General features: G+C 32.6%; 1 protein-coding gene across 6 annotated transcripts; it reads left to right on the top strand.

Annotated features, from left to right (window-relative positions):
- Positions 1 to 508: 508 nt before the first annotated feature.
- Positions 509 to 23,892, top strand: LOC128868640 (solute carrier family 12 member 6). 6 transcript variants are annotated; one of them, XM_054110947.1, is made up of 23 exons: positions 509 to 692; positions 7,016 to 7,131; positions 11,510 to 11,704; positions 12,220 to 12,353; positions 13,420 to 13,502; positions 13,574 to 13,676; positions 13,789 to 13,894; positions 13,963 to 14,092; positions 14,163 to 14,281; positions 14,355 to 14,437; positions 14,510 to 14,645; positions 14,708 to 14,864; positions 14,961 to 15,220; positions 15,359 to 15,611; positions 15,944 to 16,306; positions 16,631 to 16,817; positions 21,346 to 21,561; positions 21,627 to 21,734; positions 21,850 to 21,903; positions 22,715 to 22,813; positions 23,122 to 23,288; positions 23,403 to 23,542; positions 23,651 to 23,892. In XM_054110947.1, exons 2-23 carry the CDS (start codon positions 7,035 to 7,037, stop codon positions 23,740 to 23,742), a joined length of 3,282 nt encoding a protein of 1,093 aa, XP_053966922.1. In that variant the 5' UTR covers positions 509 to 692; positions 7,016 to 7,034; the 3' UTR covers positions 23,743 to 23,892. The 6 variants fall into 6 exon arrangements, with proteins under 6 accessions (XP_053966922.1, XP_053966921.1, XP_053966926.1 ...); XM_054110946.1 differs by having other exon boundaries at positions 509 to 640; XM_054110948.1 differs by lacking the exons at positions 509 to 692; positions 7,016 to 7,131 and adding exons at positions 8,545 to 8,858; positions 9,549 to 9,868.
- The last annotated feature ends 898 nt before the right edge of the window (positions 23,893 to 24,790 follow it).

The following is a 24,790-nucleotide window of genomic DNA, read 5'->3' on the forward strand; positions in this document are numbered from 1 at the left end:
TTAGGCTATGCTATACAAAATGTTTAATGTAGAATTATCTCTCATTCTTGTGATATGCATACATATGTATATGTAAATATATGCGCGTATATTCCTATATGTATGTGTATAAGTATCTTAATGATTAAACAGGTAACTGCTCCAACGCTTAATACATCTTTGATGGTGTGTATGCAAAATACTTTCTCATACTACGTAAAAATAAGTTATTGCTCTACCACGCTCGCTTGTATAATTTTGGCTAAAATATGAGTTCAGTTTAACTTAAAGAGCATTCAAAATGAAAGACGATAGCAATAATATGAATGTATTTATTTTTTTATGTATGTACATCTGTATTAGCACGAAATTATTAATATACTTGTAGTCTAACAATCGTGTTGGAGAAAAAATCCTTATACTGACGGGTAAGAATCCCCGCATGGACATACCAATAAGCAAATATGTAAAAGAAACCAATATCACGAATACCTTTATTTTAAATTATATACAGTAGAAAATTCTTTAGTGTTACTCATGCGCTTCTCGGCATTATCAGTTTTCTGTTAAACGTAGAATTGAAAAGTTGTTTTATTAATATTATACCTCGATAGGATAAATTACTTATATTCCAGACATAGCATCGAATGAATTAAGAAAGGTACGTGTATAAGTAAAATTTCTAGTGAAAGGCTGTCCAATAGAATTGCACTGTAAGTATATGCATAAGGTTATAAGTATGTATGTGTAAGGCAAAACAAAAATTTACGAATTACAAGCTCTGAAGTGTACGTAAATTTGTAAAACGTATGTACTTATGTACAATTCAAGTGTGTATCGTGTAGGTTATTAGGGCATCTGGTCTTTGATAAAATGGCATATTCACGCCTGTGTTTTCTTATTGCACGAAGAAAGGTTTCTTAAGGTCTTTTTATTTTATCACAGTAATACCATTCATCAAAATGAACGATATACATATATTTTCCTAGAAGTGATTAGTTCCTCAAGTTAAGTCAGCTGGTGGCAGGATAATTTTTTGGTACAATAGCTAGTTAATATTGGATTTATTTATTCTTTGGGATAGCCACATGCAAACTCATTTGTACTTGGTGATATTACATAACTAATTACGTAAATATTTTATGGCCTTACATAAAAAAACAATATAAGAGTTATTAGGGAGTTCGCAAATCGCATTATATGTACATTTGTATGTCGAGTTGTATACTGATATTAAAATTTGACTTGGAACCTGAGCCTATTGACAAAAAAGTACTCTGAATTGTAAATTTTTGACAACTAAGGAGGGATGGAAAATTGCCCAGCCGGTAAGGCTAGTAAAAAATATGACAGCAAGCATAATCAAGAAGAAGACTGGAAAACATATCAATACGTACATATGTATGTATACACACAAGTTAAAAAATAACCAAAGCGAGGGAAAATTAGGCAAAAAATAAAGTACTAGAAGTCTAGAAAATACCAGGATTTTATCTCCAGAAGAATGGAAATAAGCAAAGGCAAATATTTTTATTAATTTCTGTATTTTTTAACTGCTTAACTCGCTGCTCTTTTCTTGCATCAAAGCAAATGTAGAAAATTTTCAACAGTAAAAAGTTTCTTTACAATAGAACTTTAAGAATAGAAACTTTCTATAGATTGCCATAGGCCCTTGTAAAAAAAACATACTTTTCAATTTTTATAATTAGATGTACTGATTTTCTGTCTAATATTTTTCCATTTCGTAAAGGAAATATTCTTTTTTGTACTGGCTTTCCATGACCTTTGCATTTCGTTCATTTCCTGTCGCAAAGAACGAAGCGCCTTATAATTAAAACTGTCAAAAACAAACTTCACATAAAATGAAATTTCAATATGAGCTTAAAAGACATTTTTCGACTTTCTAAGAAGCGATTCAAAAGATTAGTGCCATAGAAAAATGTAATAAATATAAGATAAGACGAAGTTTTTCTTATACAATTTTTTAATTAAGTTTACTTCTAAAATTTTTTGAATCAATTAATTAATTTTCGTTACTTAATTGGATATGGCAACACTAGTCCTCATACAACATAAATAGTGCAAATATTATATGTAAATATAATATAATTCATATGATGCCTATTTCTGACCCTTTAGTACTTTTTGTGCAGATCACTCTACAACAGTGGTCGCCAACCTTTTCAATGTGTTGAGCTACTTTCAAGATTTTGAAATAAACAGCGAGCTACTTGCACAAGCCAACATAAATTAAATAATACACAGTTATATTCGACATACAATACATGTATTTATTTTACTAATATACGTTCTATATACATATAATAAACTTATGACTTATAGTGCTTATACTTATGCATAACTACATCCATGTTCACACCTATCGATCGTAACCAAATTTTTTGCAGTCATAATGGCAAATCACAAGCGTCTTAAAAAAACGACAAAACAGTAATAGTACATTATTATATAAATAAAATATGGGCAGATAAAAAGAGCATATTTAATGAGAAGGTTGACATTCTGACTCATCGATAATTTTTTTAATATTTGCAGTATAATTTGATACAGTCATTCGAATACAGTTATCCAAATGTATATCTGTGAGCCGATTGCGGTATTTATTTTTAATAAATTTCATATTGGAAAAAGAAGATTCACACAAATAAGTTGAACTGAATAACGCTTTCACTTTCAACGCAACACGACATAAAACTGAATACTTATCTTTACTTACTAAAGTCCATATACATTTTGTATTTGAACCTAAAGATTTTAAAGTCAAGTCACTTTGAAAAGCAATCAGTTCCATTTCTGTCACAGCAATGTCTTCGCCAAAGTTGTTCATAACACAAGTTGCAAACTGTTGTATATCAATGTCCATGAAGGGTGAAACAACAAATTGCGTCACTAAAGCAATTTTGCTGAAATCCTTGAAACGATTTTTGAAGTTTTCCTTCAAGTTAGAAACTATTTCCATATGATATTTACTGTCATAGGGCTCTAATAGATTTTTGGATACATTTTCGGAAAGAATAGGAAAATGCTTAGTATCGCGGTTTTTTAGGTTTTGTTCCCAAAATTCAAGTTTGTAATAAATGCATTTATATTAGAAATCATTTCCGCTAATTATTTATCCCTGCCTTGAAGCTGCAAGTTAAGCTCATTTAATTTCTCTGTAATGTCCACAAGAAAACCAAAACCTCTGAGCCAAGTCGAATTTTCCAGTTCAGGAATCGGTTCATCGCGTTCTTTGAAAAATTGGAGTATAGCAGGCAGGACATCATTGAAACGTTTAAGCACTCTTCCTCTGCTTAACCATCGCACTTCAGAGGGAAGAAGTAGCTCTCCGTATTGACAGTCAATTTCATCAGCCAATAAATAATCTTCTTTGTAACGCTTGAGCTCTAATCTTGTTCACAATTTTCACCACCAGTTTCATAACGTTGTTCAAGTTTAGAAAATTCCCACATAATGCTTGCTGATGTATAATACAGTGGTAACTAAGAAATTGTTGAAAACTTTCATCCTTATGACATGGCGCCACGAGCCCCTTATCACAACCCACCATAGCTGGAGCACCGTCAGTTGTCAGGCCTACCATTTTTGATATTGGAATTTTCTCAGAAGAGATGAGGTTTTTTAAATGAGAAAACAGCTCTAGCCCAGTAGTATGTCCTTTGAGTGGAATAAACTTCAAAAGATCTTCTTTAATTGTAAAATCACTAAAAGCCATCCTGACAAATATGGCCATCTGTGAGGTGTCAACTACATCTGTTGATTCATCCAGTTGCAGTGAAAAATAAATACAGTTATCTAAGTCACTTCTTAACTGTAAAAAAATATCATTGCTCATTACTTCTACTCGCCTCATCACTGTATTAGCAGAAAGTTGCATAGATTTTATAGCAGACACTATTTCGTCTTTATTTCTAAAGTTGGCGAATAAAGAATCTGCAGCTTCCAAAAATGCTTCTTCATAAGGTTTTTTCTTTTGTGCAATTATCTGGGAAACACGATAAGATGCTTCAGTTGGAGCCTTATTTTTGTCGATTGTTTTCAAAAATATTGACTGTTGTCCAATTAACTGGATTTTTAAATGTTTCAGTTTTTCTTTTCTGGTGGCAGAATTTAACGGGAATGCCTTCTCAAAATTCGAATGTACAGTTCTATGATGCCTCTCAATATTTCCTTTTTTAGGAACTGACACAGATGTATTACATAACAAACAAACACTTTTGCCTTTAACTTCTGTGAAGAAGTATTGTTCTTCCCATTCCGAATGGAAATGGTATGTCTTCGCCTTCTTACTACTGCTTGCCATAATGTTTCGAACTCTAACCCAACCGCTGCACGCAGAATGTTGATAATGCCGTTCAGTATTAAACTGAGCGCAATGTCGACGTGCATTGCGTATATAAAGCCAAAAAATTCTCGAACACGCTAATCGATTCCAGCCGATCCTAGAACGGAGACGCGACTTCGCGTCGTGTTTATCGGCGCGAAATCGCTTACCGCAGTGTTGCCGCTGTTTATCTATTTATTATGAAAATTTCTGAAATTTGCTAGTACTGGTATGATTTTCAGACTTTTGGATTTTTTGCAACGTGAGCAGCGCGAGCTACCAGAATTGCCTTTGCGAGCTACCGGTAGCTCGCGATCGACGGGTTGGCGACCACTGCTCTACAACATCCAAGAATGCTCGATATGATTTATGCCAGGAAGTAGGCAGTTCATCCAACTTATTTACAGCCTTATAAACAAAAATTAGTTTTCGCGAAGTTTTTGCGAACTCATATAAAATAAGATCTTTCTTATTTCGCCTCGTTTTTAGCAACTAACTCTCTGTGGACCCTGTCATATATGAACTTTGATATAATCTTTAAATATGATTTTATTTACCATTTTGGCGAGATTCCATCTTATTAGTTCTCTCTCCTTATAACTAGTGCTGAATGAGCGTAAAGCGTAAGGCAAAGCGTTAGCAAATTTTCAGGCACTTGCCCGATTTTTGGGTGAGATCTCGTTTTCTCAAAGGTACAAATCAGATGTGTATTTTCATGGTTTCACAAGCAAATTTTTATTTTGTTCTCTATACTCTCCAAAAATTTCGTTTTGTGACCATCAAAGCTCATATTTGCAACGAGATTCTGAAGCGGTGCAGCCAAGTAAAATTTGGACTTGATTTTGTAGATGATATTAAGGTATTCAAGAAAGGCAAATATAAAGGAGAAATGGCTCGGTGATAGTTTTCGGATACAGTTGTAAAAGGAACTTTGCTCTGTTGTTTCTGTTTTTTCTACAACTCTTGGCATGGTAATTTCAATAGAATAGCTCAGAAGCGTCTTCAAATATATTAATTATTGAAAACTACATCGGCAGTCTATCTATGCATTTTTATCAGATCCAAAATGTGTTTTATATTATGTGTTCAGCGCATTTAATAATGTCGTTGGTCTTCGACGGCATTATGTTGGTTACCGGCATCATAGTATAATATTAGGAAATAATGCCAAGCCATACGAAACACAGGAGGCGATACCCCCAAATTTTTTTAATAATTTTTTTTTAAGTTAATTTTTTTGGCCATCGTGTTTCACAAAGCGAATGAATATTCGGCACATATTGTTTGCGAATGGCAGGTTCTTTAATAAACTTAATTAAATCTTTTTATTTTAATTTTGCGAGAGTTTATTTTGAGAAAGTTCATAGAACATTTGTCGTCAAACCCAAAAAAAGGGTGTTCAAACACAAGTTAACATGAATCAATATAATATTGTAATATTCCAATATCGTCCGTTAGTAACTAAATAGATTCATAAATGCTAAAAAACCTTTCCAACCAGGCAAAAGAAGGAATCATTGGCTTCTATACCGCCATCTTTGTTATATACTTTCGAACAGGTGTACAATTCCACACCAATCTGTATTCAAAGAGAATCTAGGCACAATACTCAATTTTTTTAATAAATAGAACAAAAAATCAATAATAAATATTCAAATTCCTATAAGTTGCATAACATGATGCCCCAAGAATCACCGTTTTCTGTTGTTTAATATATAGCTGCTTCGAACGAAATCAACAAGATATTTACTGATTATGGAGCATTGCACCGTAAAAACGACTTCCGGACTTTTTTAAGCCGATTCCGAACGGCAGATATTATTTATGAGGAGCTTTTTTATGGCAGAAATACACTCGTAGGTTTGCCATTGCCTGCCAGAATTTTAATAAATTCCTCACAGACCCATAAAAAGCAAATATTTTTATTTTTGCAAACTCTTAATTTAAGCATAAATAATGTAAATACTGTTAGTTGCTATAGTCTAAAAATCTTAGACATTATATATATAATTAGCGCGTACACCCTTTTTGGGTGTTTGGCCGAGCTCCTCCTCCTATTTGTGGTGTGCGTCTTGATGTTGTTCCACTAATGGAGGGACCTACAGTTTCAAGCCGACTCCGAACGGCAGATATTTTTATGAGGAGCTTTCTCATGGCATAAATATACTCGGAGGTTTGCCATTGCCTGCCGAGGGACGACCGCTATAAGAAAAATGTTTTTATTAATTTTGGTTTCACCGAGATTCGAACCAACGTTCTCTCTCTAAATTCCGAATGGTACCACCACGCACCAACCCATTCGGCAACGGCGGCCGCATTACTTTCGATAAAAAACTTGTATTTCAAACGTTCTGTAATTCATATGACCCAAATGAATTTAGGCTGTTTAGAATTTGTTTCACATTTTTTCAAGAATTTTTACCCAAAATATTATTGAATGAAAATTTTATAATAGTTCCGCCCTTTACTACTCTTATATAAATATAAGAGACTAAAAGGCAATTTTCAATCGCCATTCGAAATAAAATGAACCCAGTTTTTATCAAGTTTGAATATAGTGTCAAAATAAAGTTAATATTTGTTCCGCTCTTATCTGGTCACCCTATATACTTATCTATACGACTATACATAAATAACTTTACAGTAAATTCAGTTTTTCGATTTTATCTGTGAAAACTTGTGAAATTCTAGACTTAACCCGGACTAGAAAATGCCAGAGAGATTTAAAGTGTCTAAAGCCGAGGAAGATTCGGATCCTTATGCAACTGACGAGAATGCTACTGGGAAACTTTTAAATGATTTGAATGGTAAGTCAACTGATATAATGCAACTTTCATTATGGAAGTAGTTTACATAAGGAGATTAGCGTAATAGCTCCTAATGCACATATATCCATGTTTTTATATTTGAAACTTGTGCATATGAGGTGTGTTCAAAAAGTAAAAATAGATACATTTTATTTATCGAAATTATTATTTTTAGTCTATGTCGAATACAGTTTTGAACTAATAATAACAAGCAAGAAAACAAAAAACCAATAAAAATAATTATAAGAATTCATAAAGCGATATTTTAAATTCTGTTGAGTTCAATAAAATGCTCTAGTAATGGGAGCATTTCGTGCGTACAGAGCTTTAAAATACGAACACTGAAAAACTTTGAGCATCGGAAAGGTCAGGTAAATATATTAACGAAATACCTCTCATGGAGTACGGAACAGTTAACAACATACACATATAAATCGAAAACGAAAAGAAAATGCAAGATTATTATCCTATTTGGCAAGGTTTTTGTGTTTATCAAAAAATCATCTAAAGCATTCCACACTTAGATGCGATTTTTTTATATTTGAAACTTGTCTCATATGCACAAAAAATCATCTAAAGCATTCCACACTTAGATGCGATTTTTCATATGGCATTGCATAGGAACTCAAAAAAGTTCTACTGAGAATAACAATATTTTATTAAATCGAATCTGAGAACTATGTTATGTGTTATCAGTTTTCCCATAGAGAAAATAGGCTTATACTTTATAATTTGTCCATCTGACTAGCGAAGAAGATTTTTGAGCGTAGCTTTACGGTATAGCGAAAACCTATTATTCAGTAATTGTATTTCGCTTGATTAATCAGCTTTGATCGCTATATAATTAAACATTTACCATTTCATTTTTTTTTAATTAGGCCTTCAACGCAAATTTAAAAAATACAATACATAAAATAAGTTAAACTTGACTATTGAAGGAGATAAAAGCATTACACGTCAAGTCATCAGATGTACAAAGCTTACCTTGTATACAAATACATATGCACAGAATTCAAGGAGGATTTTTTGGATTTATGGGAGGAGATAAAATAATTTTGATTTTATCATTTGTTAAGTTTGTGATTGTAAATGCACGTATGTATGTTAGGAGGAATATGGGGCTTACCCAGGGGACGTTTATGGACTCATATCAAGTATATATAGTTATTTGGGTAAACATAGGTACATATATATGTACCTGCACCTGCATACAGATTAAATCCCATTTATTTGGGAGCTTTTGTTTGCAAAGCTGCCCAGTAGAGGAACTGTTATAAAAAGCTTTCAGTTGCCAAATGTCGTCCAGGGATGCTGTGGTGAATTTAGTTTATATCTTTTGCTTATGTATCATCATTTTCTTTTCCTCAATACGCAGGTCCTGGTACCTTTAAGCTCCGCAGCATACACATTCCTAGGATTAGCACTTGTAAAGGAATTCTCTGTGTACAGATTTTCCCTTTGACGGGGAAACTGCTTGAAAGATTAGTCTCTCCGTACATGGAATTAATTATAATTTCATAAGGAAAAATTTTACATCTTTAAAGAGTATAATTATAATGAATCAGCTTAATTGTATTGACGCCAACATCTTTTAATCAAAGAATCCCTGTGCTCGTAATCGTTGAAAATTGCTCTGAACTAATTACATAAGAGTGCATAACAACTCCGAATTCAATAAACATTTCATACAAAAATCAACTGTGGTTTAATTTAAGGCTAAACAAAATGTAAATAAATGTAAACCAACTTAGTTTTTTCCTTGTAGATGTGAAACAATTTATAAAAAGTATGTGTGAGATTAACAACAATAATAACATTCGTTGAACTACTTATTCCATATTTGCTCACTTCAAAGTCCCTCAAAAGCAAATTTATAGGATCAGTCGAGGATGAGTTAAAAGCATTACAATCGGTTCTATAATTATCAGTTACATAAGTAAAATAAAAAAAATGTATGCAATCGGTACATAACTCCATGAATAGCTATGTTCATAAATATTTAAATTTCCACCTTAATATATCAAACAGGGATACTAGTATACATGCTTTTGCATATTCATACCTCAACTTACGTAAACTCAGCATTGAGTTTACGTATATATCGTATATGTGTGTATATGTATGTACATTGTATGATAAAAAGCCACAGGACATACATTTTAAATTCCATAATTATAATTAGTCAACAATAATGGTGCACAATGTGCGAACTTGATGTGATATGCGAGTGCTTCGTTTTTATCAGTGATTTTTGACAAAGTTCTGATCAAATATGAATTATGTATGTAATAACATACATATACGAGTATATATATGTATATATGTCGAACACATTAAACTAAAGTTGAACCTTCATACTATCTGGAAATACAAGTAAACAATTGTTTATCATGCCTATCTACACTTTTTTCGAAAAGGTCATTTGCTGTTATGCTTATTAAAACAATTCATACAAAGTATGATTGTATTAATATATTAAGTAAAAGTGTTTAAAGAACATGGTGATAAAATAAGGACAAAATAAAACATTCGCTTAAACGTTACCTAATTTGCAAACAATACAATTACAAGTAGTATTCAGAATAGGCGCTTATAATGATTATTGAAAACGTAGCATGACCGTTACCAACCTTGAATTTGCCATTTGCTTAAATCCCAACTAAAATGTCTATTAAAAGTGTACAAAATAAATCTGATGAAATGGAAATCGGCACTCACAATGACAAGGAAAACACAGGTGGGTAATTTTGAATAAGCTTTCTTTGAAGGAGAGTAATAAGAATATCCAAAAATGGGTAATTTCTCGAATATGTTAGTAGTTATTGCTTTTGAATTTGAATATATAATGTGTACATTCATTTACAAATTTTTCACTAATTTTTTAACTGGGGCTAGGTGCACTCATGCTCTATAACACGGGAAGCCCGTTAAAAAATTAACTATTCATATATTCCATTGATAAATATGTATGTATTTATTACACTGACTAGGATAAAATCTACCATTTGTAGTGACCAATTGATTTTTAAAATAAATTTGTTAGTCCAAAGTCAAGTGAGCCTGATCGCAATTTATCGCACTAGAGACATATAAATATAGAAAAATATTATCAAATCTAATTGTGAACCCTTGGCAGGTACGTTAAAGGAATTTTTTGATTTTGAAAAGCCTTTTATAAAAATTACACGCTGCGTCAATTTAGAGGTTCTCCGAAACTAAAACGAATGCTACACCACGCATAAACATAAGTATAAGTAGATATGGCATGTAAAGGAGTATCTTTCTCCGCTCGCACGTGGCTTTTCAATAAGCGTTTTAATTTTTTTCAATATGTAGAAAATGGCTTTCTACTCTATATATATAATTCGATCATGCATCCTTTGATACTTCATGTCCATGTGCACTTCAAATCCGGGATAAATCGAATGGTAGTCCCTAAAATATCAACTCATAATCGCATCGAATATCTTGTAATAATAAACCCGACGTCATCCTTCCGCCCAACCGTATGACGCACGGCGCTGAGCCACGAAAGACAGTTCATTCCAATTTTAATTTTTCTGGCTATGCAGATAAGCAAAACTAATGAATATCAAACTGTCGGTTCTGCAAAACCTATATCAAATTTGGAAAACAACTATTCCAGTTGCAGTGTACAAGAATTACTTTAAGATATCGATGCCGTATCGACTCCGTTTAAAGGATGGTGTATTACGAGCAGGTGGTGAAATATAGTCAGACTTTTAACGTCTGAAGAGACTACTTTGGATGTGAAAGTCTTTCGCTTCCAATAGAACGGCAGTACATACTGAAATTTGGCCACTTAAGTAGGTAGATTGTAAAGATTTCAACATAGGTTCAAGTATTTAAATAGAAATGTTAATACTATACGAAAACATGATGAAATATTGCATTCTATCATTAATGGCTTTCCTTTTTGTATTTTGATGAAAAAATAAATTTCAAAAAATTGTCCTCAACATTTCATGAAGTTTTATGAAGTCTTTGTTATACAATGACCCATGTTTTTAAAAAAGATTTACCATGGAAATTATTATTAATAAGATAAAGTAACTTAACAATGTAAGCACAAAAATGTACATATTAAAGCAAAAGCACTGCAGATTAAAGCAATGATAATAATTAACACAAATTAAGAAATTAGAACTTTTATAAAAATTATAATATATTTATGTACATAATTGCCGCTTACACCCTTTTTGGGTGTTTGAACGAGCTCCTCCTCCTATTTGTGGCGTGCGACTTGTTGTTGTTCCACAAATGGAGGGAGCTACCGAACGATACATATTTTTCAATAGTTTTTTATACTTAATTTATACGTTATACTAAATAATTTTTTTTATATATCCTATTTAAGACCCTTGCGAAAATTTGCAAACGGAACCAAGTAATGAAAAGTCTAACATCGACGCAAATTTGTACTTATACGACGATGAGTTGGACACCAGACCACACGTATCAACGTTTATTTCTTCGCTTGCCAATTATGAAAATACTATACCATCAGCAACTGACCCGGATTCGAAAACTGCTGCACCTGCATCTCGTATGGGTAAGATTAAATTTGATAACAACATATTATGCTATTAGGAGCAAGAGGCAGAAGCGTATATAATTTTGCACAAAAGATAATCAACGCTTCTCCTCGTATATATTCTACACATCTACTTGTAGAAACGAGGGGTATAGAAAAATGCTGGTGCCTGGTTATTGCAAGGCTCTCTACATAATATATACATATAACCTTACAGGTTTACTACATTAGATGACAGATAATTAGTTCCATAAATGAATAATGAACAAATTAAGATTATTGAAGGTAATTTTTTCTTATTTACACAATCTAAATGTATTAAAAATTGATAGCAAAAATTACAATGTGTATGTACGTGTATATGTACTTATATTTATAATAACAAGAGTAGCAAATTTCATATTTTACTATTCGGCTTATAGGACGTAAAGCCACTGAGTAAAAACATGAGAAGCAACAATTAAAAATAAAAATAGAATTCATTTGAAAATATGATTGAAGGTTTGCGTTAATTTACAATTGATTCTTTAAAGGTACATTAATCGGTGTTTTCCTGCCATGCATTCAAAACATATTCGGAGTGATCCTGTTTATTCGGCTTACGTGGGTAGTAGGAACCGCTGGCGCAATATGTGGATTTATAATAGTATTAATTTGCTGCTGTGTGGTAAGTGACCATTGTAGAGCTTAACGTCGTTTATTTACCGACATTGTTTACTAGATTTCTTGTGACATTAAATAAATAGCTTTGTTAGATAAGTCGGAAAAGAGTTCGTCATCAACCGTAATTGATCACTTCAGGATGCTTTCTTGTCTCAAATTGCAGTAGTATTTGGGGGAGCATCTAAAGATCGTTTAAATTTTACATGATTATGCCCGCGTAACCTTGAGCATAACGTTAACTCAAGTAAACATTAAACTATTTCAATGAAACTTGGAACACATGATACTCTTTGCCCTAGGCATGTTGGTATTGAAAATAGGCGAAATCGGTCAGTAACCACGACCACCTCCCAATTTTCAAAAAGGAAAAAAAACGTGATATCGTTGCTCTAAAGAAAGCAAAACTACTTCAATTTGCCACATATAATAAACCCATACAAATAATTACGACGCAAATAAACTTTTTCTTTGAGTAAATGGGTGTGTCTCGATAATGATTAAATAAAATTCGTCCAAACTTGGTACACGTAGTCTTCCCACCCCATTTAGATTCGACATGAATATTAATAATATCGGATAGAAACCACGCCCAACTTTTATATGCTATAACTCTCATTGTCACCGAGTTTATTTGATTCTAAAATTAATAGTCAATCTAAATTAAATTTTACTACAGTACATAGTGATCGGCTGAATTCAACCTCTGAATACTTACTATGAATTCAGTTTATGTATTTCACCCTAACCCACATAAAACATCAGAAAGATGCAATGAAAGGATATCAAATGCAAAATCTATTGTTCATGATTGTTTTAAATAAAAAAATAAATAAAATAGAAGTACTTGTTTTATAGCCAATAATGCCTAAGTCCTTAGAATCGTACCACACATGCATTAGGGAAATTCACTCTATTGACACTAATATATACGTAATTGCATTGATTTTTAGTCAGTTTTAGACCTGAAAAATGGCTCTTGTTTTATAGTGTAACTAAGTTAAGAAAAGTTGTAATAGCTCTTTATAATATGTGAGAATATGTTAACAATGATTTCCCTTCATTTCTGATAGACCATGTTGACGGCAATCTCGATGTCAGCAATTGCAACAAACGGAGTAGTGCCGGCCGGTGGAAGCTATTTTATGATTTCTCGGTAATCCTTTAAAAAATAGTTTATAATTTTTTTTGTTATACCACATAAATTTTGAATTTTACTTTGAACAGATCACTAGGACCAGAATTCGGAGGAGCGGTGGGAATGCTGTTTTATACAGGGACGACTCTGGCTGCTGCTATGTACATCGTGGGTGCTGTGGAGATCGTTCTGGTAATAAATGTTTATTAATGTACCTTCTAGCTGCATTTTAACAACATACAAGTATCTTTACATATGTATAAATATTGAATTGCAAAACTAAATAAGTAAAATAACTTCTTAGACCTACATGGCTCCGTGGGCATCAATATTTGGCGATTTCACAAAAGATCCAGATGCAATGTATAATAACTTTAGAGTATACGGAACGCTACTCTTGATGATTATGGGTGACTATAAAATATTTTTTGTGCTATTGAAGATTGAAATTCCTTAATAACAATTTCGAAAAATTTAGGTTTGATTGTGTTTTTGGGTGTAAGGTTTGTCAATAAATTCGCCGCGGTCGCCTTGGCGTGTGTAATATTCTCTATAATAGCTGTTTACATTGGAATATTCGACAATATTCATGGGAGTGAAAAGCTTTAGTAAGACTTAAATTGGTCTATCATATAATAGTAATTATTAAATTGCACGGAAAACTTTTCTCAATTTCAGCTTGTGTGTCCTTGGAAAGCGATTACTCAAAGATATTCCGATGGATAATTGCACTAAAAGTGATACGTTCTTGTCGGATCTCTTTTGCGATGAAAATGGATGTGATGAATATTACAGAAGTGCGTTTTTATTTACCACTTTTTCACTTTTTTATTTACACTCATTTTATTATGTAAATTATTTATATCTCAGATAATAATGTAACGAAGGTTAAGGGTATTAAGGGTCTTGCTAGTGGCGTGTTTTATGAAAATATTTTACCATCATTTTTGGAAGTAAGTCTTAAAGAAAACGTTCATAAATATAATATCTATATGGGGAAATTTGTAATTGATCAACTTTTACAGCAAGGCCAACTAATTGCTTATGGAAAAAATACATTGGATATTGAAAACATGGCTCCGTCTACATATAATCAAGTTGTGGCGGATATTACAACGTCATTTACATTGCTCATTGGAATATTTTTCCCTTCCGTAACAGGTAAACATTTAATTTAGACTGATTAATGATCATTAAGTAAATATAACTGGATATGTATGCAGGTATAATGGCGGGGTCTAATAGGTCTGGTGATTTAGCCGATGCTCAAAAAAGTATCCCTATCGGAACTATTTGTGCTATTTTAACAACGAGCACTGTCTATTTATCAAGCGTTATGTTATTTGCGGGAACCGTGGATAATCTTCTTTTACGTGATAAGTACGTAGTAAAAAACGACACATTTCTACATACATACAATATAAGGTTTATGTATTTTTATACCTGAATATAAATTAATAAATTGTATATTTATAGGTTTGGACAATCTATTGGTGGAAAACTGGTTGTTGCAAACATAGCATGGCCAAACCAATGGGTTATACTGGTCGGATCATTCTTATCGACACTTGGTGCTGGACTACAAAGCTTAACAGGCGCACCACGTCTGTTGCAAGCTATAGCAAAGGACGAAATTGTTCCATTTTTATCTCCTTTTGCGGTCTCTTCTAAGCGAGGTGAACCCACCAGAGCCTTACTTTTAACAATTGTTATATGCCAGTGTGGAATATTATTGGGTATGTAAACGGGAGCAATACTATAAATTATTATATTATATACTTGACTAGATGCATACGCATGAATGCATAACGTAATATGCGCGAATACCTATATTTGTTCTACATATCATATTTAAAAACTGTTTTACCTTTCAGGCAATGTTGATATATTGGCGCCTTTATTATCTATGTTTTTCCTTATGTGTTATGGATTCGTAAATCTTGCGTGTGCTGTTCAAACATTGTTAAGAACACCTAACTGGAGACCACGATTTAAGTTCTATCATTGGGGATTATCTTTAGTTGGATTAACTTTGTGTATATCAATAATGTTTATGACCTCGTGGTACTTTGCTTTAATCGCGATGGGAATGGCTATAGTTATTTATAAATATATCGAATATCGTGGGTAAGCCTTTGCATACATACTTATACAAGTATACATATATTATATATAAAATAATATAATAATATAAAATAATCAACATATTACCATCTGTACATGATCTTACATATTTCAAATTGTTTTGTCGGTTTGTAAATATATTCAAAAAATTTTTATCGGTGTTGTCAAACTGCACAAAAAATTATCATCGGTTAACCATTCCTTATCATGACTGGTATAATGAAATTAATTAAGACCACAACCAAAATTATTTTTTCCGTATGCATTGACATGACCCCGCTTAAATATTTTTTGTTTTATATAATTTCAATAAAATTACTTTCTGCTGTTTATAGAGCTGAAAAAGAATGGGGAGATGGAATAAGAGGAATGGCGTTAACAGCTGCTAGGTATTCACTTCTCCGCTTAGAAGAAGGTCCACCACATACCAAAAATTGGCGTCCACAAATATTAGTGCTATCGAAATTTAATGACAATTTCATGCCAAAGTATAGGAAAATATTTGCGTTTGCGACTCAACTTAAAGCTGGAAAGGGGTTAACAATATGTGTGTCAGTTATCCAAGGTGATCATCATAAAATTACGAACAGAGCCGTAGACGCCAAAGCGGCCTTGAGAAAATTAATGGACGATGAGAAGGTGAAAGGTTTCTGTGATGTATTGGTATCTCGGGATATTGGCGAAGGCTTAAGTTCAGTGTAAGTGTATATATTTATGTTTAATTGGTTCTGCATATTGCTCATTTGCTGTAAGAGTGTCATAAAAAATTTTCTTTGATAACCATGCGAAAATTACCTTCAGCTCTTCTTTTAGGCTGTGACTTGTGACTTCGCTTTTACCTAGAGGGGTATAGTAAATAGAAAACTTTGAAGCCGTTTTTTCTTTTTGAATTTTTGTTGTTTTTATCTACGAGGTTCTTCCAGCGAGCGAGCGAAGCATATATTTATTTTCAAATAATTATCCAAAAGTTTCTAAACTTTTGTGCGTATGAATTAAAAGGTATTATTTCAATGTATTTTCAGAATTCAAACTATAGGACTTGGAGGTATGAAACCAAATACTGTTATTATTGGTTGGCCTTATAGTTGGCGGCAAGAAGGCAAGCAAAGTTGGAAAACTTTTATACAAACCGTTCGAACGGTAGCTGCCTGCCATATGGCACTTTTAGTTCCAAAGGGAATTAACTTTTTTCCAGAATCCAACCACAAAGTAAGTATATAAATACTGTACACCTTTCTTACTGCAAAGAGTGTCTTGAATTGCATGAATTTAAAGATACATACATAGCTATCTTCATTTGTCGCTTAATTTTTTTAGTTTAGTTAGCGATGTAGAAATCTTGCGTGTAGGAAATTACTCCTATTAGAATTTTAGATATGCCACTGCGTCTTCATTCATTTACGCAATAGTATGCAATCGTAAACACAGATGTAAGTTTGTTAAATAAAGTGTTTTAAACGGCTACTAAGTACAAATCGAAAATTCTGCGAAAAAAAAAAAAAGTTGTTCTTGTATTTGGTGTCGTCTTCAACGAATAATGCATACAAGCCGGGATTCTAAAATTATTTTGGATTTCCAGAGCGTTACTTATCATCAACGTTGTTGTTGTTGTTGCTGTAGCAGCATAAACATTCCCCATACTTCCATACGAGGAATGCTGCTGGAGTGCCAGTCCTTGGCCGGATATAAATCCGGGTCGTTTCGGTAACGTAGAACCGACTGTCGTGGAAACGTCGGTTCACCGTTTTAATCATTTAAACCTGTTTCGCACGTCGTTTTCGATAACGCATGTTCGTCGCAAGCCTCCTCAATCAAGGCATAGTGTAAAATCCGGAAACTTAGTAGTGCACTTAGTAATAAGGATAATATAAGATCGTGTAGGGGCATATTGTATTATATACGTACGAGATGTGCTCAAAAAGTAAGGTAACTTCTCGCGGGCAGCTTACTTTTCCATTTTTCTGCTTTGTTGTGTTAGTTCCCAATTCCTTAACATTGCTTCCCGTTTCAACTATGTATATGGCATATTTAGCTTTTTTTTGACTGATACAAAAGTTAGACGTGTTTTGGTGTTCTCTGCGATTTTCCGCTATTTAAATATGGTTTGAAGGATTGTATCACGTTCGGTGTAGAAAACACTTGAAATGTTGACAGTGTCATGTGGTCACTGGTATGAATAAAAAAAGTTGTAAAAGTGGTATAGGCTCTCTCGATGTGGTCGAGAAGATCTTAATGACGAGCCTCGCTCTGGATGCGCCAACACGTAAACAACAGATGAAAAAGTTGATGCAGTAAAGGGAATTATTTTGGAAAAATATCACTATTAGGGAAGTTACTGAAAGCAATAAAGAGTATTACCGTAAAGTTATACACTGTTTGCGAGAAGCAAACTGAAAAAAATCGGAATTGTGGAAAAATAATCCATAATTGTTTCATCATTATAATGAACTTGCTCACTCACCGCTGTCTGTGAGAGCCGAACTAAAACAACCCCAAAATCATTATTGGCTGCACAGATCTAATATAGCATTATTAATTTTGAACACATTGCACCTAGAAATTATCCTTTGAAAAAGTCTTTGTACCGGGGAACCCAGAACTTCTGACATCTCTGACAAATCGTTGCCTCGTTGTTTTGATACATCATCTCGTCGAGAGTATCAGCGATCATAAACTTAGTACACGCTTAGATACTTGGAAGTATTATCGGACGTTTTATCAAGCAAAGCATCCAGCTTCCAGAGTGTAGTCGCCCACGTAGTGTATCTTTTTCGTCAACATAAGCAGAGAGTGAATACAACTCGTGCGCTTGTCGGCAAACAAACTGATCAGCCACGTTCAGCTCGTACACGGAAAACCCTTATTCTGACGAGAAATTCAGCAAATCGCTTTTTGTTGGCGGGCGAACAGGTTAGGAATGAATGCGACTGTTGACGGTTGCCACAGCATACGAAGTACTTTCTCTGTCTTTGCACTGAAGGGATAGTTAATTGTAACTACCACGAAGATCCTGGACAACTTTTGACAATGTCGATACGAATTTATGAAACCCATATCCAAAATTTTTGTGAGTATCACGAACCTGTCTTGACACACTGACGGCTTTTTCGTTATCTTCGTTATAGCTTTAATACCGCAAAGATCATATTCTTTGTGTGGCACACGGCTTTAAAAGTCATTCCTGTCATTTCATGTAGGTCACGAATTCTGTCAGAATCTCCCTCTCGTCAGAGAAATCGGTCGATTCCATTTCGTCTTCTGCTCTATACCAACTAAACAATGCATTGCCATGTTGTAGCTTTCCGGAAACACGATTTCAACGACTTCTCAAGCAGCCCTTTCTGAAACCGACTGCCACCTTTTTAACACACTTTTATTAGGTCGGGTTGTATGTATGTATGTATGTATGTATGTATGTATGTAACGGAATCTTTGAGCTTAATTTTCACTGGCTTCTAAACATCTGATCGACTTGAAATTTTGCACACCTATCAAGGACCGATGACAATGCAATAATTTGATAAAAGTTTTCCATTATCCTTATTGGGATTGCCAGGATTAATATTTTCTGTTTTTACCTGTGGGCAAAAAGTAAGGTGAATTTGAATCTTTGAATCTTTTTTTTAACACACTTTTATTAGGTCAGGTTGTATGTATGTATGTATGTATGTATGTATGTATGTATGTAACGGAATCTTTGAGCTTAATTTTCACTGGCTTCTAAACATCTGATCGACTTGAAATTTTGCACACCTATCAAGGACCGATGACAATGCAATAATTTGATAAAAGTTCTCCATTATCCTTATTGGGATTGCCAGGATTAATATTTTCTGTTTTTACCTGTGGGCAAAAAGTAAGGTGAATTTGAATCTTTGAATCTTTTTAACACACTTTTATTAGGTCGGGTTGTATGTATGTATGTATGCATGTATGTATGTATGTATGTATGCATGTATGTATGTATGTATGCATGTATGTATGTATGTATGTATGTAACGGAATCTTTGAGTTTAATTTTCACTGGCTTCTAAAAATCTGATCGACTTGAAATTTTGCACACCTATCAAGGACCGATGACAATGCAATAATTTGATAAAAGTTTTCCATTATCCTTATTAGGATTGCCAGGATTAATATTTTCTTTGTTTACCTGTGGGCAAAAAGTAAGGTGAATTTGGTTGTAAAATGAAAAAATCTTTTTTTATTCTTGTAAATCAGTTTCTCAGGCTCCCTCCACGAAATAAGTTCTTCATCCCGATTACTTCTTTATCACGGCCGATAACTGCATAGCTTTAGACTCACAGTCGATAAGAAAGGAATTAAATATAACACGAATATATCGAATCATTTATTCACTGACTGCAATGATAACAATAATTTCCATTCATAATAAACAAAAAATAGTTTAAAGACACTAAAAAACACGCTTTTTTGCTAATCGAACTAAAAAGTAGAAAATAAAAAATAGTTTAAAAAAACTAAAAAACACGCTTTTATTGCTAATCGAACTAAAAAGTAGAAAATAAATTTTAATGACAAAGAGACCTATAATGAAGTAATAGCAAATCGAACGATCAGTCATAGTCAACTACCTCAGAACAGAATTATAACAAAAATTAAGATACAAATAGAGTAATTCAAATTAGAGTTAAAAGCGTGGGATGCATTTTGCTTCACTTTCATAACCCTCTGTACATAGGTAGTTGCCAATAGAATGATTGTAAAATTTACTATATCAAGCATCCCACGCTTTTAACTCTAATTTGAATTACTCTATTTGTATCTTAATTTTTGTTATAATTCTGTTCTGAGGTAGTTGACTATGACTGATCGTTCGATTTGCTATTACTTCATTATAGGTCTCTTTGTCATTAAAATTTATTTTCTACTTTTTAGTTCGATTAGCAATAAAAGCGTGTTTTTTAGTTTTTTTAAACTATTTTTTATTTAGTAGTCTCTTCCAGGATTCGCCACACACGCAAATTGTCTGTACTTTCAACTAGTTGCAAAGGTTTGACCCCGACAATTTAATACTGAATTATTGCTTTTCACTTCTAGTAGTTTGCTATTCGAGTCAATAGAATCCCTTGAAGTTACTGAGACTTATCGAGAGCGTGTAGATGCGTCATACAATAATTGATTGTATTTTTGCACAGATCCATCGACCGGGCATGCCTTGCAGCGGCAACATTATTTAGTGTGCCCAGTCCTTAAACAGCTGAAGTAGAGTTGTAGCTGATGAGCTTTATTCCTTCTCTCAGAAGTAGAACCATCTTTGAAGCGTTGACATTCAGAAACCTTGGGCATTTACTTGTTCTCAAAGTATGAGTATCTATCAACGGCAGTCGATTCTGTATATAAAATGTATGTAAAATGTGTAGATGACAGACCAATCATCAGAGTATATAGTATACTTATGTATATCAGTGGTCCTTCTACATACCACCTTTGTTTAACTTTTATGCTATCTTGTTCAAATAAACAATTTTAAGATACATTTATATGAGGAATATTAGGAATTTATCTTAGGATAATAAATAGAAAGTTATGCTAACGGTTTTGTATTTAGAAGGCTATTAAGAAAACAATTTCATTTTTATTTTAAGCCGACTTCTTTATGAAGAGCCTGTATGTGTATAAATATACCGTCATTTAATATACAGAGCATTGCATATTTTCGATAATGATACCACGAATACCTACATGTATAAAAAATATTGTACATTTCTATTAGATTGGGGGCAATATTGACATTTGGTGGATAGTACATGATGGAGGTCTCTTAATGCTATTGCCTTTCCTGCTGAAACAACATCGTACTTGGAGAAACTGCAAATTAAGAATTTTCACTGTGGCTCAAATGGAAGACAATTCCATACAGATGAAAAAAGACTTAAAAACGTTTTTGTATCACTTGCGAATTGAGGCCGATGTGGAGGTGGTGGAGATGGTAAATTTATTTCAAATAAATTATTGTATTAAAAAAATCAAGTAATTGTAAAAACGTTTTAATAGATGAATAGCGATATTTCCGCCTATACATATGAGAGAACGTTGATGATGGAACAGCGAAACCAAATGTTAAGGGAACTACGTTTAAATAAGAAAGAAAACTCTAAAATAGTAAGTATGTTATTTTTAAGTAATAAATAGAACAGAATGTAACAGAATGAGTTTAACCTTAAAAATTTCTACAATTTTTGAATACATTTCACGTATTGTCTGTTTTTAAAAAAAGGTACAGACTCTAGTGGATTTTAAGGAAACCACCGGGGATGATAAGTTACCTTTGGTAAAGGCTAAGAGAAAAATTTAAAGTATTTCAAAATTTCATATATTATTTTTCTTAATCACCATCATACATACACTCATAAGTAGCAAGATACTCGTTCCTCCGAATATACAAACAAGTATACTGTTAAATACTATGTATTTTGCATTGGAGCAATATTCGCCTTTTTATTTTCATTTCATAAAAATGTTGTGCCTACATACAATTTCTATAGACTTATATAGTCAAATATAATTATTAGACTTACAAACTATAAAACGAGTATAATACGAGAATGCAAAAATAGTGTTTGCCACCAAATGTTGGCGATCAGTCAGTTATGATGCAATTATATCTACAGTTACTATTTCTAATTTATTTCCCCCAAACATTTTTCACAACATGTAAGATTAAAAAAAAATTTTAATATTTTATATTAATACAAAAATAAAGTATCGCGTTCCCAAAAAAGAACTGTCACACCCATGTTTAAAATTAAGAACCCAGAAATTGTCAAAGATGAGGAATTGTAGATATTTAATATGTTCATATGACCTTTCTAGATTTCACATTCTTCCACTTTCCATAAATACGATGTAATCATTATCTTCACCTTTATTTTGACATCTTACAATTATTATATTTTAATTTAAATGCTCACCCCGTCACGCTAAAATATGACTCCTTTAATTACCTTGTGAAGGATTGATGTTGAATTCAGATAAGTCCATATACTATATGTAGCGTGAGGGGTACGATATTTTTGGCATGGCCAAATACGAAATTCGTGTTTTAACGAGGTGTGGAAGTTTAATATTATGTTGATTTGCAGGTTCAAACAATTGTTGATCATCATCATGATGTAACGAAGACATCTTCAAAGGTTCGGTTTGCAGATCCAACAATCAATGTAGAAGAAAAACATGAAAACGTAAGCGTAAACAAATAATACAAAAGTATACGCATATACAGGGTGAGCTAAATAAGACTTACTAATTTTAAACCCGTAAAACTCGTTAATAATAATCATTTGTTAATATATAAATAAAAAATAATATATAATTAAAAATAAATAATATACTATTTTATATACATACTTTTTATGGAAGTATGGAGTTAATTATTTTAGAAAAAAATATTAAGTGTGTAACATTGTTTCTTCTTATTTATCACACCCTTTAATTAAACTCACATCTACTTATTTTGAACTTGCTTATAATATTTGGACGTGATTTCCAGGAGGCTGATGGTGATGAAAAGGTTAAGGCCAAAGAGGCTGAAATCGACACGCTAGATACAAAATTAGAAAATGGATCAACATTAAATGTTGTAGAAAAGGGACAAAGCGAAGATGAAAAGCCCGAGAAACACATTTCGGGACCAAACACAAACACAACCTTAAAACCGTACGTTTGAAATCGCTATTGCATTTTTGCATCACTTTTTTGTATCTAAGTAGTTACAATACCTTAAAAGTTAACATATATTTATTGACTTTACCTACCTTTTTTTAATTTCAGTGACGAAATCAATGTTCGCCGAATGCACACGGCAGTAAAACTGAATGAAGTTATTGTAAATAAATCACAAGATGCCCAACTTGTTATAATGAATTTACCTGGACCTCCACGGGAATCCAAAATCGATCGTGAAAGCAATTGCATCCTTTTTTTAATTTTTCTAATAATATTTAGGGCTCCTCGAAATTAGTTGTGCATATGTATATGTGATAATCAAATGGTTTTACTTAGCTTTTTTGTTTTAACAGATATGGAATTTTTAGAGGTGTTAACTGAAGGTCTAGAAAAGGTGCTAATGGTCCGGGGAGGAGGTCGTGAAGTAATAACAATCTATTCTTAAGGATCTAAACGTATTTTAATTCTTGTAATATTTTGGTAAATCAGGCAACTACCAATATCAATCAATTCGTAATTATTTTTAGCATGTAAATCAAAATTTATATTTTGTATCTAAATACAAAAATGAAATAAATTCTTTGTTACAACAAAATACATAATTTTATTAGATTGGATTGAACAAATTATTCATTTATTGATTCTGGGACGATAGTGAGCGCCAGGGTGTGAAATTATATTTTCGAAATTTTATCAAATCCACTTAAAAATTGTGCTTATCGTAACAAAATTATCCTATTTTTTATGAATAATTAATATATTCATTGGAAAATAATGTTAATTTTTTGCAATATTTCAGATATGAATTACAAATTAAAATCACAGTTTGTCAATTAAACTTCTTCTAAAATAGTTTCACAATTATTGTTCTTTGATTCGTTTATTATGATAATATTTCTCTTTGGCTTTAATAAAATATGTTGTTTTTATAAAATCGAATCTAAAAAATATGATCAGCAGAATTGTATCAAAACTGTCTCCGTCGTACTTTAGTAGTTTCTTTACAGATATTGTATTAAAACCCGATCGTGATAAGCGTTTCCTTGTTTATTAAATAACCAAAATTTATATTTCTATTTTACTTCATATTTTTATTATATGCATAGAATCTTAGGAGTCTTAGGAATACGCGAGATATTCGCTGTTTGTCCACTGCTGAACCTGTGAAGATAATGCGTTCTAAAATATTGATATTCAATTTTTGTACTAACATTCGTGAGCCATTGCAAAGTACAGGTGGTCGCAGATTCCGCTACAATATAAATGGGACTTAATTTTTAAGTTTAAGCTCATGAGATGGTAACACAGTAGTATAGTGTACAGCATATTCGAAGTGGAGTCGACTGTGTCGACAAAAGCTTATTCCTTAATTTATCCGTAAAATTCCTGTGATATAATGTGGTTACTTTCATCTACAGTAACATTTCTTGATGAAACTATTGCTCTCTCGCAATTAAACAGTTTTGTTAAAATATTTTCAAAACCGGGATATA

The sequence above is a fragment of the Anastrepha ludens genome, chromosome 6 (assembly GCF_028408465.1).
Source record: "Anastrepha ludens isolate Willacy chromosome 6, idAnaLude1.1, whole genome shotgun sequence".
NCBI lineage: Eukaryota > Metazoa > Arthropoda > Insecta > Diptera > Tephritidae > Anastrepha > Anastrepha ludens.

What these genes read in the sequence shown, in the direction of transcription:
- LOC128868640 (XM_054110947.1), top strand. Translation starts at nt 7,035, where the DNA reads ATGCCAGAGAGATTTAAAGTGTCTAAAGCCGAGGAAGATTCGGATCCT. An exon ending in ACTTTTAAATGATTTGAATG is followed by an intron (nt 7,132 to 11,509) that starts GTAAGTCAACTG and finishes ATCCTATTTAAG; the next exon opens with ACCCTTGCGAAAATTTGCAA. An exon ending in AGAAAGAAAACTCTAAAATA is followed by an intron (nt 21,735 to 21,849) that starts GTAAGTATGTTA and finishes TTTTAAAAAAAG; the next exon opens with GTACAGACTCTAGTGGATTT.